Here is a 13,605-nt window from a genome sequence, read left to right as displayed (position 1 = left end):
AAGGTGCCAAGTTGGCATTTTATGCATGGCGGTGATTGAGCTGGGGTGTGCCATGAGTGGGAGGGGGCAGGCCCTTCTTAAAGTGAGTTAGAGCTTGGGGAGTGTTCAGGGGTCGCACTGGGGTTTCGAGAGCGTGGGACACCATTTAAAAATAATGTCCCGATCTCTCACTGCACTGAGTTGCAGCGAGCGGAGCTCCTCAGTACAGAAAGAGGGACCTCGTTGGGGAGTTCCCTTCTGCGGCCCCCGATCTACCCGGATGGATGTTAGATAGCGTGCTGCTTCACGGCCGCTCCAAGTGCCACGAAACACCCAGTTTATCTCGCACTACTGGATTCTGTCCCCATTTGGGTAGATCGTGCTCCTCATCTCTATCCAAATGGTTTCTACATCTTGGTTTCCAGAATTTAGATTATATCTTTTTTATTGTGCTAATACTATTTTCATAGCAACTTTATTGCTGTGTTAATGTAGGCCTATTTGTGACACTAATAAAGATTATTATTATTAATAAACAGAGCCACTCCACCAACTTTCTCTAGCTTCTTGTCCTCCCTAAATGTCATGTAACATTCAATACTCAAGCTCCAATCTATGCCACCCTGCAGCCATATCTTTATAGTGGCTATACTGATTTATTTTTACCTGCACTATCAGTTCATCTGTTTTCTCTCAGATGCCACATGCATTCAGGTACAGGGACCAACATTTTTCAGCAGTTCCTGTTGGCGGTATCTTCCGATCCTGTTGACAGCAACCCCTGTGGCATGTTGTCCAGCAGTGGAGGGTATGGGTCACACAAAACCCCTAAATTTCAGTGAGACTGGAAAATTCCACCACTGGCCAATGGTGGACTTCCCCTGTCTTTGGAAGGTAGAACGCCGGGAGGAGGGGGAGGCATGGTAAATCCTGCCCAGAGCCAGCTCTTGTGTTATTTTCGTAATCTTTAGCCTTGACTGCTGATTTACTCTAATATTTGTGCTCACCATGCATTACAGTCATGTTCGGTTCATCATTTCCCATAGTAATATCTTTCTCTCTTGCCTTGTCTCTACTCTTTGGTTTACCCAGGCCGGGCCGGAAAATCGCCGGGCTAGGTGGGAATTGTGTGACGCCGCCGGTCGGGAGCTCTACGCGGCCCCCCCCAGCGATTCTCCACCTGGGATGGTCCGGGAATATGTAGAACAAATCTGAGTCCCGCTGGCGCCATCCACATGTGGTCTTACCCGGCTTGACCTCGGCGTTCATCCATCCGGGGCGGCCTGGTTTGGGGGGGGGGGGGGGGGAGGAGGGTCCGACCCCGGGGAGGGGGGCCTCCGCTGTGGCCTGGCCCGTGATTGGGGCCTACCGATCAACAGGCTGGACTCTCAGGCTGGGGGCTTCTTTTGCTCAGCGCCGGCCCCTGTAGCCCTATGCCATGTTCCGCAAATGCACGCAATCGCGCTGGTTGCACTACGCATGCGCGCATTGGCGCCGGTCGCAATCCGCATGCGCATGCGCAGACCCGCGGCGCCCATTTGACGGCGACATCGGCAGCTAGAGCGGCGTGGGTCATTTGGCGGGGCGACTGCTAATAATATAATTTGTTAAAATGAGGTTCACGCCCTTTGTGGGTGTGAATCCTGTGACGGCAACGGCGAGAGGCGAGGAAAATCAGAAAACGCAATCTCTCCGGCGAGAATCACATTGCCCGATTTTCACAAGGTTTTCCACCCTCGCCGTCAATCCCACGGGTGGCGAGTGTGGGCTCAAGATTCACCCGTAGTTTATTTCAACATTTGCCAATCTTAATCAATCTCCTCATGGTATTTATTCTAAGAGTCCTACAGATGTTGAAAGTGAATGAAAAATTATATTGGTATTCCTACGTTACAACAGTGACAACACTCCATAAGTACTTAATTGGCTGTAAACCACGTTTGGTCGTCATGTGGTCTTGAAAGGGATATTATAAATGCAAGTCTTTCTTTTTGTGTTTTATATTGAAACGAAGGTGCGTGAATCATCAGTCGGAGAGGTCTTTGAGCATTTTGACCTAGCGATACTAGTTTACTGGAAACACGCAGCAAGGAAATCATAAGTGAATGTAGGCTTGCTTTTGTCATTCCAGTTTAGCATAGTTTGAATTACTAAGCTGGAGAGGGGGCACAATGAATCATGAAAAGGGCAAAATAAATTGCCGCTCATGTAAGGGGAATTGAGCTCACGATGTTTACTGAAAAGTACAAAATCAGTGAAAAATCACATACCCATTAGAAGGCAGGGAAGGTACAGAATGGGAAATGAAGGCAAAAAAGAGGTTGGTAATAAGCCCAGATCCACTTCATGTAAAATATCTACATCAAAAGAGTATGTACAAAAAAAAATCAAAGAAATCATGATAAAAGTTCCTGATTATTTACGTGCTTTCCTTTAGAACAAAACGACGAATTGTAGACCACCATTCGCTTCAACATCTCTGGTTGCTGTGAAAGGAGGAAAGTATGATGAATCGAGCAAAAATATGTTATGTTCACACTGAGACAACAGACTCGTCAAGAAATGGAAAAAAAACCTGCTCAGTTATTCTTCAGTTTTCTCAAAGATACATTCACATTACACAAAAATGGTTTCAAATTTTCAGATTCCTGCCAAAGAGCAGCAACTTATATTTAAGTATCACCTTAATTATAATCTTTATTATTGTCACAAGTCGGCTTACATTGACACTGCAATGAAGTTATTGTGCCACATTCCAGCACCTATTCAGGTACACCGAGGGACAATTCAGAATGTCCAAATCACCTAACAGCACGTCTTTTGGGACTTGTGGGAGAAACCGGAGCACCCGGATGAAACCCACGCAGACACGGGGAGAACGTGCAAACTCCACACAGGCAGTGACACGGGAATCGAACTTGGGATCCTGACATTGTGAAGTAACTGTGCTAACCACTGTGCTACTGTGCCGCCCATTCATGTAGAAAGACATCTTAAGGTGTTTTGCAGAGCTATAATTAGACAAAAATGAATACTCAACAACCTAAAGAGTACAGAAAGCAGAATTTTAATGAAAAGCAGGAAGTGACATTTTCTTTGTAGTTCACACTTAGTAATGAAATTGTAGGAAGCCATTGATTAGAAATGTACAATTTATAAGAATGTGATTTAATTAATTACTTGGTTATGATAGAGAAAGTGAAGTATTCTCTTACTATTTAAATGTATTTCAGAATATGGAAATCATAGAATTTATAGTGCAGAAGGAGGCCATTTGGCCCTTCGAGTCTGCACTGGCACTTAGAAAGAGCACCCCACTTAAACTCACACCTCCACCCCATCCCTGTAATCCAGTAACCCACCCAACCTTTTTGGACACAATCCACCTAATCTGCATATCTTTGGACTGTGGGAGGAAATCACAGCACCCAGAGGAACCACACGCAGATATGGGGAGAACATGCAGACAGTGACCCAAGCTGGGAATCGAACCTGGGACCCTGGAGCTGTGAAGCGACAGTGCTAAATGTCATTAGGCCAACATGTTGGTTACTTTCCATAGATCTCAAATCTATCTCGTAATTTTGTTTCATACCCCTTAAGCCATTTTGTTTTCATGGAGATGCTTTAATTGGCTTTTGAACCCAGTTATACGGATAAGGAGAGTCAGGTTTGTGTGCTTTTGTGGAGTTCAATTGCCTGAATTTAACATTAAGTCATGTTGCCCACTTCCAGGTTTCTGTGGGGCATATTGGAGGTGAGCAGGGACTTTGTTTGGCTCTGTCAGTTAAGTAATTCGGGTGGTTTAAATACCAATTGTGAAAAGTTTTAACCCTTAATTCTGAATTTCCCAGCCAGGGCACTGTCTCTGGATTTATCACATCTCACCAGGGTCACTGAGGCGAGTGCACAGAAGGAAGAGCTTCTCCAGTAAAACTGACAAGCTTGGGAAGGCTTTCATCAATAAAACAGAGTGGTTGCAGCAATCGGGAGGTCTGAGGCTGCTGTTCCAAACAGTACTATCGCCGCTTGGCACATGATTACCAACTTCTTGGAAGGCACTTCACCTGTCTAGCACTTGAGTTAGCTTTAACTGTATTTCCCTGCTACCAGCCTTTGCCATGGTGTGTGAGCAGCTTTTGCAGATCTCCCTTGCACCTCTCATGAGGAGCAGAAGGAGATGATGGACTAATCATAGAATTGTAGCATCAACAGTACCAGTAGCAAGGCCCACACCAGGAACAGCAGCAGTAGCTGTCTTCTCCTCAGCCACACGCCCCTCACAGGACAGAGAGGCTAGACAGCACGCTCTGGCTAGTAGGAGTCAAGACCACAACACTGAAGTCTGCAAACAGCACCAATGCTCTTGCAATAGGTTGCTGCTGGCATCTTCATGTCATTGGAGGGTCAGCCCCCAATCCTCCTTCTGCTGGCCGCCTCGGCCACTTGAGAGCTCATCCCACTGCAGTCCTCAAATCCTGCAGCAGAAATCTTCAGCCAAAAGACTTCCCAGGTCTCCTCTCCAAACCTGCGATTGCTGTAGCCTCATAAATTCAAGTGCTGGTGAGCTCTTGTGACTCAAGTTGTGGGCAAAATTCTCCCTTTCACAAAACCAGCATGTCAGCCTTTCCACCCTCCCTGTGGTTGATGATGGGATGCGAATGCCATGGTTCTGGGAAAGAGCCTCGGTAATGTCTAACAATTCCTAAAACATGTTCACATAGGAGAGGGGAGGGGGGAACACCAGGAGAAACCCAGTGCAAACAGTAAAGGGGAACCAGAAGGGACAAAGGGCGTGGACACACAGGGAGGCGACCACAGCTGCAAGGACAAGCACGCTGGCCGACGGTTTGTACATCTTCGTGCCAGGTGGTAATGGAAATGCGAGCGAAGCTATACACCGGTGGCAGCTGACCTCCAGAGGCACGCAAACATGAGCTCCCATACCTGAACATAGGTTCTGTATCAGACCGACATAACAAACTGTCTGTTCAACATGATTTATTTTCCTGGTTACTTTTTCTTTGTTGTGCACATTAATTTGCTAGACCCCGTTTGTGTCTTTTTTTTCTTTCTTTTCGTTTTTCTGTTTGGTTGTCTATCGATATTAGTGCTACAGTGTATCGTACACAACATATGTTACTGTAATTACAAAACAAATGAAAATATTTTTAAAAAACATTCACTCCCCGGAAATTGCCACGAATGCGGACTATTTCATCTGTTCTTATAATTCAGGGAATTTGAGAAAAACTATCTGGAAATCTGCTCTCTGCTGCTTTTCTTTAATCCTTATTTACAGAACAACTCCCACGTAGCACAGACTAACATCTACATGGGACTGACAAGCAGTGGTGACCTAACTGACCTCTCACCCTCTGCCAATTCCACGTTGATTACAGCACAGCCTCTGTTCCTCCCTCGCTGTTATGATAAGCTTCAGAGTCTTAAAGCAATTTACGCAGCAGGAGACCAAACAAAACAGGTGATATTATTGCAATTGAGCATGATAACCTGAAGGCATTTGTTTCATAATTGTTGCCAACATTTCAAGTAAGTATAATGACGGGTTGGTGCATCAAATCGTTTTGTATCAAATTGAAATACGAAACTTATCCAGCACAGTTGTTCTTCCAAACTAGGATTATGTCTACACTGAGCATTTTTGTGATACGTAACATGAATGGCCAAATTTTCTGACCGCGCCATGATGGAATCCCCCACGACCAATGCAACACGTCATTGAAACGTTTATTGAATTCGGCGGGACTGGAAGATCCTGCTACCGACAGGGACCGGAAAACTTTGGCCGAAGTTAATTGATCAAACACTACGACTGGCAGGGACAATGTCGAAAGCAATTTGGTGAGGTAAATTGAGAATAGCTAACTCCAAAGTTTATTAGCTTAAGTGCAACTTTTCATAGGCTTAGATCATCTTACTAGTATCGATAATCTATCACAACATTGTTTATTTCCCATGCAAGCTGTCCATTAAAACAAACCCAGCGTTTTCAATAATTTGACATTACTTTGTGGGAAAATTGCCCTGTAAATTGCTAGAACCTTTTTTACCAGAATGGTGTTTTTACCTCATTAGTTAAAACAGGACCCTCTTTGTTTTCTCCTTTACCGTGGTAACCTTTATTTAACAGATGTAGAATTGTCCTTTTGAGGAGCAGAAAATATCCTCAGAATACAGTATTTATGTAAATCAAACTGAAGGTTTACATTTGCCTGTAAATAGACAAAGAAATGTGTATAATTTGATTGCGAGCAAACAAAATTTATGGGCCGGAAATGACAATCAAGCCTGTCCTGTACCATACTGGCTGGAGCACCAGGACTAAACAATTCCTTTCCTTCCCTCCCTCAGCCATGCAATCACTTGGGAGAGAAATATTGGCCGGAATTTTCCGTCTGTTTCCATCAGTGGGATATTCCAGTCCAGCCGATGTAAAACCCCTTGCCACGGGCTTCCTGGTGGTGGGGACCATGACGCATACAATGGCAAAAATTGTTGACATCAGCAGGATCAGAAGATCCCACCACCGGCCAATGGCGGTTCACCTCAGCTGCCACGAAACACGCTGCAGCGGAGTGTGGACATTCCCATCCATTGTACAAGTATTTTGACATCAAGGAAGATTAAAATGGGGTGGCTGACAATATTGAGAGAATAGTTAATTGCAATGCTGGGAACAGGCTTAGAACTTGAAACTAAACAAAATTATGTCGATTTTAGCAAAATCTAAGTGTTGTAACAGCCAATTGTTGGAGTTACACTCAATACTTCAGTAGAGAGTTTGGTGACTAGGGGAAATGATTGGCAGAATGATTAGAAGGGACGTGAGAAAACATTTTTCACCCAGAGGGTTGTGGGGGTCTGGAACTCACTGGTAGAAAAGGTAGTACAGGCAGAAACTCTCAACTCATTTAAAAGTTTCAGGATATGCACCTCAAATGCCGTAAGCGGCAGGGCTACAGACCAGTGCTGGAAAATGGGCTTGGACTGAGGGGCTTGATTTTCGGCTGGCACAGACATGATGGGCTCTTTCTGTGCTATGAACTTCCTATGATTCTCACTGGTAGATTTCAAAGATGCAACAAAACTTCCTTTTCATCGAAAGGAGCAAGAAGTTGAATTTTGGAAAATATTTGCCTGATATAAAAGTAAAGTCACCATAGTACCAGATGACCATCGGCTGCTTTCCCCTTTGAGGGGGAGAGCTGATGGGTGGTGATTTAACCTGAGGATCAGCACACCTCAAGCGAGAGGCAAGGCTCAGAAGGTGTGGCCTTCATGAATAACCTCTCAGCATCACCAACCAGCTGCCTTGCCACTGAGTTAAAGAGGAAAGGAAACTTTATTTTCATAAAAAGGAGCAAGAAGTTGAATCTTGGAAACTATTTACCTAGTATAATGCCCAAATGACTAGACAAGTAAATCTAAAATGTGCCATGTAATGTTATTAAATTGGTTTTGATCCATAGGCACCCATGAAGTGTTCAGATGGAAGGCAGAGAGTAGCTCAAAGTTCAAAAAAAGAACAAAGAACTGTACAGCACAAGAGCAGGCCCTTCGGCCCTCTAAGCCTGCCGATCATTATGCCTGTTTAAACTAAAACCTTCTGCACTTCCGGGGTCAGTATCCCTCTATTCCCCTCCTATTCCCTTCCTATTCATGTATTTGTCAAGATGACTCTTAATACCACTATCGTATCTGCTTCCACCACCTCCTCCGGCAGCGCATTCCAGGCACTCATCAGCTCTGTGTAAGAACACTTGCCTCGCACATATTCTCTATACTTTCCTCCCTCGCACCTTAAACCTATGTCCCCCAGTAATTGACTTTGCCACCCTGGGAAAAAGCATCCGACTATCTATTCTGTCCATGCCACACATAATTTTGTAAACCTGTCAGGTCACCTCTCAACCTCTGTCGTTCCAGTAAAAACAATCTGCGTTTATCCAATCACTTCTCACAGCTAATACCCTCCAGACCAGGTAACATCCTGGTAAACCTCTTCTGTACCCTCTACGAAGCCTCCACATCCTTCCGGTCATGTGACGAGCAGAATTGTATGCCATATTCCAAAAGTGACCGAAATAAGGTTCTGTACAGCTGTAGCATGAATTGCCAAATTTTTTACTCAATGACCCACCAACTGATGAAGGCAAGCATGCCATATGCCTTCTTGACTGCCTTATCCACCTGCGTTGCCACTTTCAGTGATCTGTGGGTCTGTATGCCCAGATCTCTCTGCCTGTCAATACTCCTCAGGGTTCTTCCATTTACTGTATAATTCTGACCTATATTAAACCTTCCAAAATGTATTACTTCAGGGTGCCCAAGATTGTGAACAGCACTGTCCGGGACAACAGCGCTGGGTGAAAAAAGCATTCGAAGATGTAGCCAGGGTAAATATCTCCTCATTGATTTCCGTTGCTAATGGTTTATGAGGTCTCAAATCATAGCTAAATGATTTCAAAATTACCTTCTGTCTGACTGAGTTAAGGAGAAGTCTGCCTGCAACATAGACCTGAGAGCAACAGTGAAAGAGAGAATAGCTGCAAGGAACATTTGATGGGCTCTCAAAAAAACAGCTGGAGGCTATAAACCACAAGCTACTGGAGGAAATGGTGGAGCTGTCAAAAATAGGTGGGATGTAACTGTTATTTTAATGTTACATAATACACCTCTTTCTATGACTTGTACTCTGCCTAGTCAGGAACAAGATAGAGTGAATCAGATTTGTGCAATGGCCTACCATCACTGATATATGAAAAAGCAAATGTTTTTTAATCATGGTATTAGGCGAGGTGATGCATCTGCACCACACAAGGAAAATGTGTCAGAGATGTCTGCACCACCAACACAACTCAGGCAGCAAGCCCCCGATACGGAGGATAAAGAGGTCAGTGAGCAGTTGTACATCACAATTGATGGCAAGGAATTCTTCGAATGAATTGTCAAAACATCGGATCATCAATGCAGATTTCAGCCGAAAATGATGAATCATTATGATGGTAGGTGCAGTGTTAAACGTGCCTCTGTCACTAATGAAATGTCATTAACTGAGACTGAACACTGAACTGTTGAATAACCTTGTGCAGAATCTGTCATTAATCTGCTTTACATGTAGGATAGTCTGCCGCTGGGTTTACTTACAAGTCAAACTGTCACCCGGGGACGAGATTTTCAAGAAAGGGAAATATCTGAGAAGAATCAGCACCTTAATAAGAGATATAAATCCAGTGAAGCAACATGTAAATTCTTCAGTTCAATATTTTGAATAACTGCTGCAAGTTAACATTTCTGTACTTTAACTGTGTTTATATTTTGGCTCCGGACTGTCAATTTGGTTTTGCGTTCTTAAGCATCACAATAAAATTTGAAATTTATAGTGCAGTCCAGGCAAGTTGTATTTTATGACAGATATATATTACTGGTAGCCCTTTTCATTTATTAGTGGTATTTATATGAATGAAGTGAATTAATGTTCTAGATTGTCCCTTTTCAAGCTTTTAATACTTAGTTGCAGGGTGACTATCTTTTCTATATTCTAAGGTACTATGCATTGACTGTTTGTCCCATGAGGGACATATTGTGTGCTGTATTTTCTCGGACAACCTGAGGAGAAAGATTCTCGGAGTCGGGATGAGCTGGAATTGAACGAGTCAGCCAGAAGGTTGAAATTAGATAAGTTGTAACTCTCACCCCTGGTCTCAATTAAAAGAACCTCCACCCCAACACCGACCAACAACCTAACCCCAACCCAATCCATGATGAAATTGTTTCTTTAAATCAGTTAGCAACCAGGCTAACTGGTCACAGCTAGAATCAGCTTTACTACTCAAGTAGAAATAATTTAATGGGCAGCTAGTCAACTGGGATCAGTTCCAATTCTCACTTAAAACTGGACCTGTTGACAACTGATTTTTCCTGATCAAAAATCTGTCTAATTCAGCCTTGAAATATTCAATGACATAACCTCCACTGCTATTTGGGTTGTGGAATTCAAATGATTAGTGGCACTCTGGGAGAAGAGAATCTCCATCTTAAATGGGAGACTGCACGCCTCAACATTCTCCTGCAAGCTACTTCATCAAGGCTTTCATCCGAGTCCTCTGCAGAATTACTTGACCGCTGCCTCAGATGCGGTGAGCTGACAACCAAATCATCCTCTACTCAGTGAGTTGCCATGTGATGAGCCCAACACTCTGCTAGCCTGCAGGGTGTAAGTGTCTAAATAGACAGTCACCAGTATCAGATCAAGTGGCAGGGCTTCTTTATTAATGTTGTGCTTTTGCCCTTCCTCCTTGAGCTGCTATGGTTGTGCAGGCAGCAGTTTTTGGGTGTTTGAAAGGGGTTTGGATAGGAAGCAAGAAGTCCATGATCACATCTTCAGTAGCATCATGTCAGATAGAACCAACTCCTCTGTAGGTGCCAAGAAATACAGGTGTCCTTGTCCCCTGCTGTCTCTGCTCTGCACCCTTCTATTGTGCGCCATCTTGTCCTGCAAGAGAGATGGCAGACTGTCCATGGTTGTTTAGCACCATGTTTGGGTGTTGCCGTGGGATTTACGTTCACCCATCACTTGATTGGAGATGGGGCTGCTCACGATGCAGTGCATGACCTACCTGTCGCCAACCCAGCCGCCACTGTCCTCACTCCCATTTTACAAGGAGTGGTTGTGGCATCGGGTGATCTGCCTATCCTTAAGTGGCCAATTAATGGTTTGCTGTGTTGGGAAAGGCAGGATGGTTCTAGGTCAGATGCCGACAACCTCGGAGTCCGGAGCCATAAGCGGCTCATTAAAGTCTCATTTGCAGAATCCATTTAATGGTATCAATTTGTAACCGTGCAGCAACACTTAGTGATCAATATTTCTGCCCTTATCAGACAATTTTATAACTGCAATTCAAAACAGAAAAATGCACAGATTTTCAAGGAGTCAGGCTTTCTTAACTACGTGTGCAATTCAATCCACCCGAGCAGATATGGAAAGATGTGTATAGTTTGTGCCATTATTACATTAATTAATCAAAGATCTGGTTTAACTGTAATTCAGATATTGCCTTTCCTGGACCTTAAATTTGAATGAATTTTAAATTGAAAATGTTCCAATAATTAAACTCAGGAAATCATTGAAAGTGGAAATTACTGTATACTAAATGGGTAAACAGATGTAAAAATATGTATCAAAGGTGTGAATTTTGCCATTCAATCAGTGCCTTGTTCTAACCCAGATGTTTAGTTGTATTTTCAGCTTGCGTTGCATTATGGTGTTCTCTTTGCAAATGCTTTGGTCGGGATTCTCCGACCCCCTCCCGCTGGCATGAATCCCGCCCCCATCATCCGCCCAATTCTCCGGCACTGGAGATTTGGCGGGGGTGGGAATCGCGGCGCGCCGGTCGGTGGCCGCTCGCAGCGGACCCCCCCGGCAATTCTCCGCCCGCGATGCGCCGAGTAGCCACCCGTTTTTTTGCCGGTCCCGCCAGCGTGGATCAGACTAGGTCCCTTACTGGCGGGACCTGGCGACATGGGCGGGCTCCGGGGGGGCCCCCACAGTGGCCTGGCCCGCGATCGGGGCCAACCGATCCACGGGCGGGCCTGTACCTTGGGGGGCACTCTTTTCCTACACGTTGGCTGTGTCAGCCTCCGCGATGGCCAACGCGTAGGTGACCCCCACCCTGCGCATGCGCGTGGATGACGTCAGCAGCCGTTGACGCACCTGCGCATGCGCGGACTCTCGCCGGCCAGTGGAGTCCCTTCGGCCCCGGCTGGCACGGCGCCAAAGGCCTTCCACGCCAGCCGGCGGGGCACAAACCACTCCGGTGCCGGCCTAGCCCCTAAAGGTGCGGAGGATTCCGCACCTTTGGCGCGGGCCGACGCCGGAGTGGTACACGCCACTCCGTCCTGCCCACACCCCCGCCCCGCCGGGTACAGGCAAATCCCGCCGTTCACCTTGATATACTAGTTACATCCCATAGTGAGTTGGATTAGCAATTAAAACACACCAAATACTTCTTAGAGCTATTGATCTGTATCGATATGCAATCTAACACCTCACAAGTAAATCTGAGAAGATGGGAGGGTTTAAATGTAGTGGGCGGGGTTCTCCATTTCTGAGACGCCAACGGAGAATTTGTGCACTTTAACGACAGAAAAATCAGCATCACACCTGCAACGATTTTGCTACTATTAAGGGGCTAGCACTGGTGCCGCGTGGAACACAATCATGTCTAATGAGAAATGGTGCGGGATTCACCGGGTCCGTGATTGACACTCATGAGGCTGAGGAGCTAGAGCCGCATATAAATGATTCTTCCCCACACACACCATCCCAGACAACAAGATGGCTGTAAGATGAGCAGCTCCATGCTTCACTGGCGCCGAACTGGAGACCCTCCTGGACGCCAAGGAGGAGAGAAGGATGACCCTGTACCCTGATCCGGGATAGAGGTTGTCAGCTGCTGCCATTTGTCGTGCCAGGGCACATGTAGCAGAGATAGTCAATGCCGTGGGCAACGTTGTCCGCACTGGCCAGCAGTGCAGGAAGAAACTGTAGGACCTCCTCAGGCGGCCATGGTGAGTAGGCAGCGCTGTGCCCCTGGCACTAACCCCGCCCCCACCACACACGCCTAACACGCAGCCTCCCTCCCAGAGGATGGTCGAACCCCCACCCTGCCCCACATGCTAGCACCCTTGCCAGCCACCTTGGCCGAGTGCCCTGGCCACTGAGACCATCAGCCACCCACCCTCTAGGCTGCATGCTTCGGACTGTCTAACACTGTTATCCCTTTTATTCCCCCCACCCCACACCCCAGGAGAAGGCTGCATGTAACAGGAATGGGAGAAAACATGAGGACCAGCAGACCTGCGACTGCCCACCATGGCAGAGCAGAGGGCCTTGGATGTGGCCAGGGGTGGAGTTCGGCCACAGTTGAGGAGGTGAGACCCCGCTTAGTTGCAGTTCCCCAAAGGACGTGTGTCGACATCCTATCCTCAACCTCACCCCACACCAACCTCATCCAACAACAACCTCACCCAACACCACCCTCACCCCCACACCACCCTCACCCTACACCACTAAACCCCCCCCCCCCCTCCCTCCCCCCACGGGCCGCGGTCTAATCATACATTTTGTAATATGTCTTGCAGGACCTGCCGAAGATGGGGCGGGTCCATCAGGCTTCCCCGCCCCCAGCCAGTGCCACAGCCGGGGCCCCGCCTGTGAGCTGAACAGTGATGCTGATAGCAGCTCAGGTACCAGCCCTCTGTCCGAGGCTCAGGAGACCCCGGAACTTGGGTTGGAGGATGACAGTGACTTTCCATCACAGCCATCTCCAACATCTTACACCATCCCAGAGATACTATCTGGTGCACACCACACAGTTGAGTTGGCACAGCAGATGAAGCAAGAAGCACCCGACAAGATCGTAACAGGTAATGGGACCCTGTGTGAGAACCTCTTTGGCTACATTGAGGGCATCGTACAAGGAACACCCAGCTTCTGTCGTGATACGATGGACTTCTTACAGACACTCAACACCCATGGACTAGTTGAACCAGGAACATTCCTCGTCACAATGGATGTCTCGGCACTCTACACCAGCATCC

The 13,605-nt window shown here is 46.4% G+C and overlaps 1 protein-coding gene across 4 annotated transcripts in view; it reads right to left on the bottom strand.

Moving 5' to 3' along the window:
- ush1c (Usher syndrome 1C) overlaps positions 1-13,605 on the bottom strand; it is a 352,756-nt gene that overhangs the window by 88,283 nt on the left and 250,868 nt on the right. Inside the window, exon 21 of one of the 4 annotated variants that reach the window (XM_038807797.1) lies at positions 2,403-2,465. The exons of the other annotated variants lie outside the window; for them this stretch is intronic. Coding sequence (XP_038663725.1) covers positions 2,403-2,465 — 63 coding nt within the window. The remainder of the gene's footprint in view (positions 1-2,402; positions 2,466-13,605) is intronic. 4 annotated transcript variants of the gene reach the window in all.

This window comes from Scyliorhinus canicula, chromosome 9 (assembly GCF_902713615.1).
Source record: "Scyliorhinus canicula chromosome 9, sScyCan1.1, whole genome shotgun sequence".
NCBI classification, from domain to species: domain Eukaryota; kingdom Metazoa; phylum Chordata; class Chondrichthyes; order Carcharhiniformes; family Scyliorhinidae; genus Scyliorhinus; species Scyliorhinus canicula.
The sequence above is the reverse complement of the archived record's forward strand: the minus strand, read 5'-3'. Positions and strand labels throughout refer to the sequence as shown.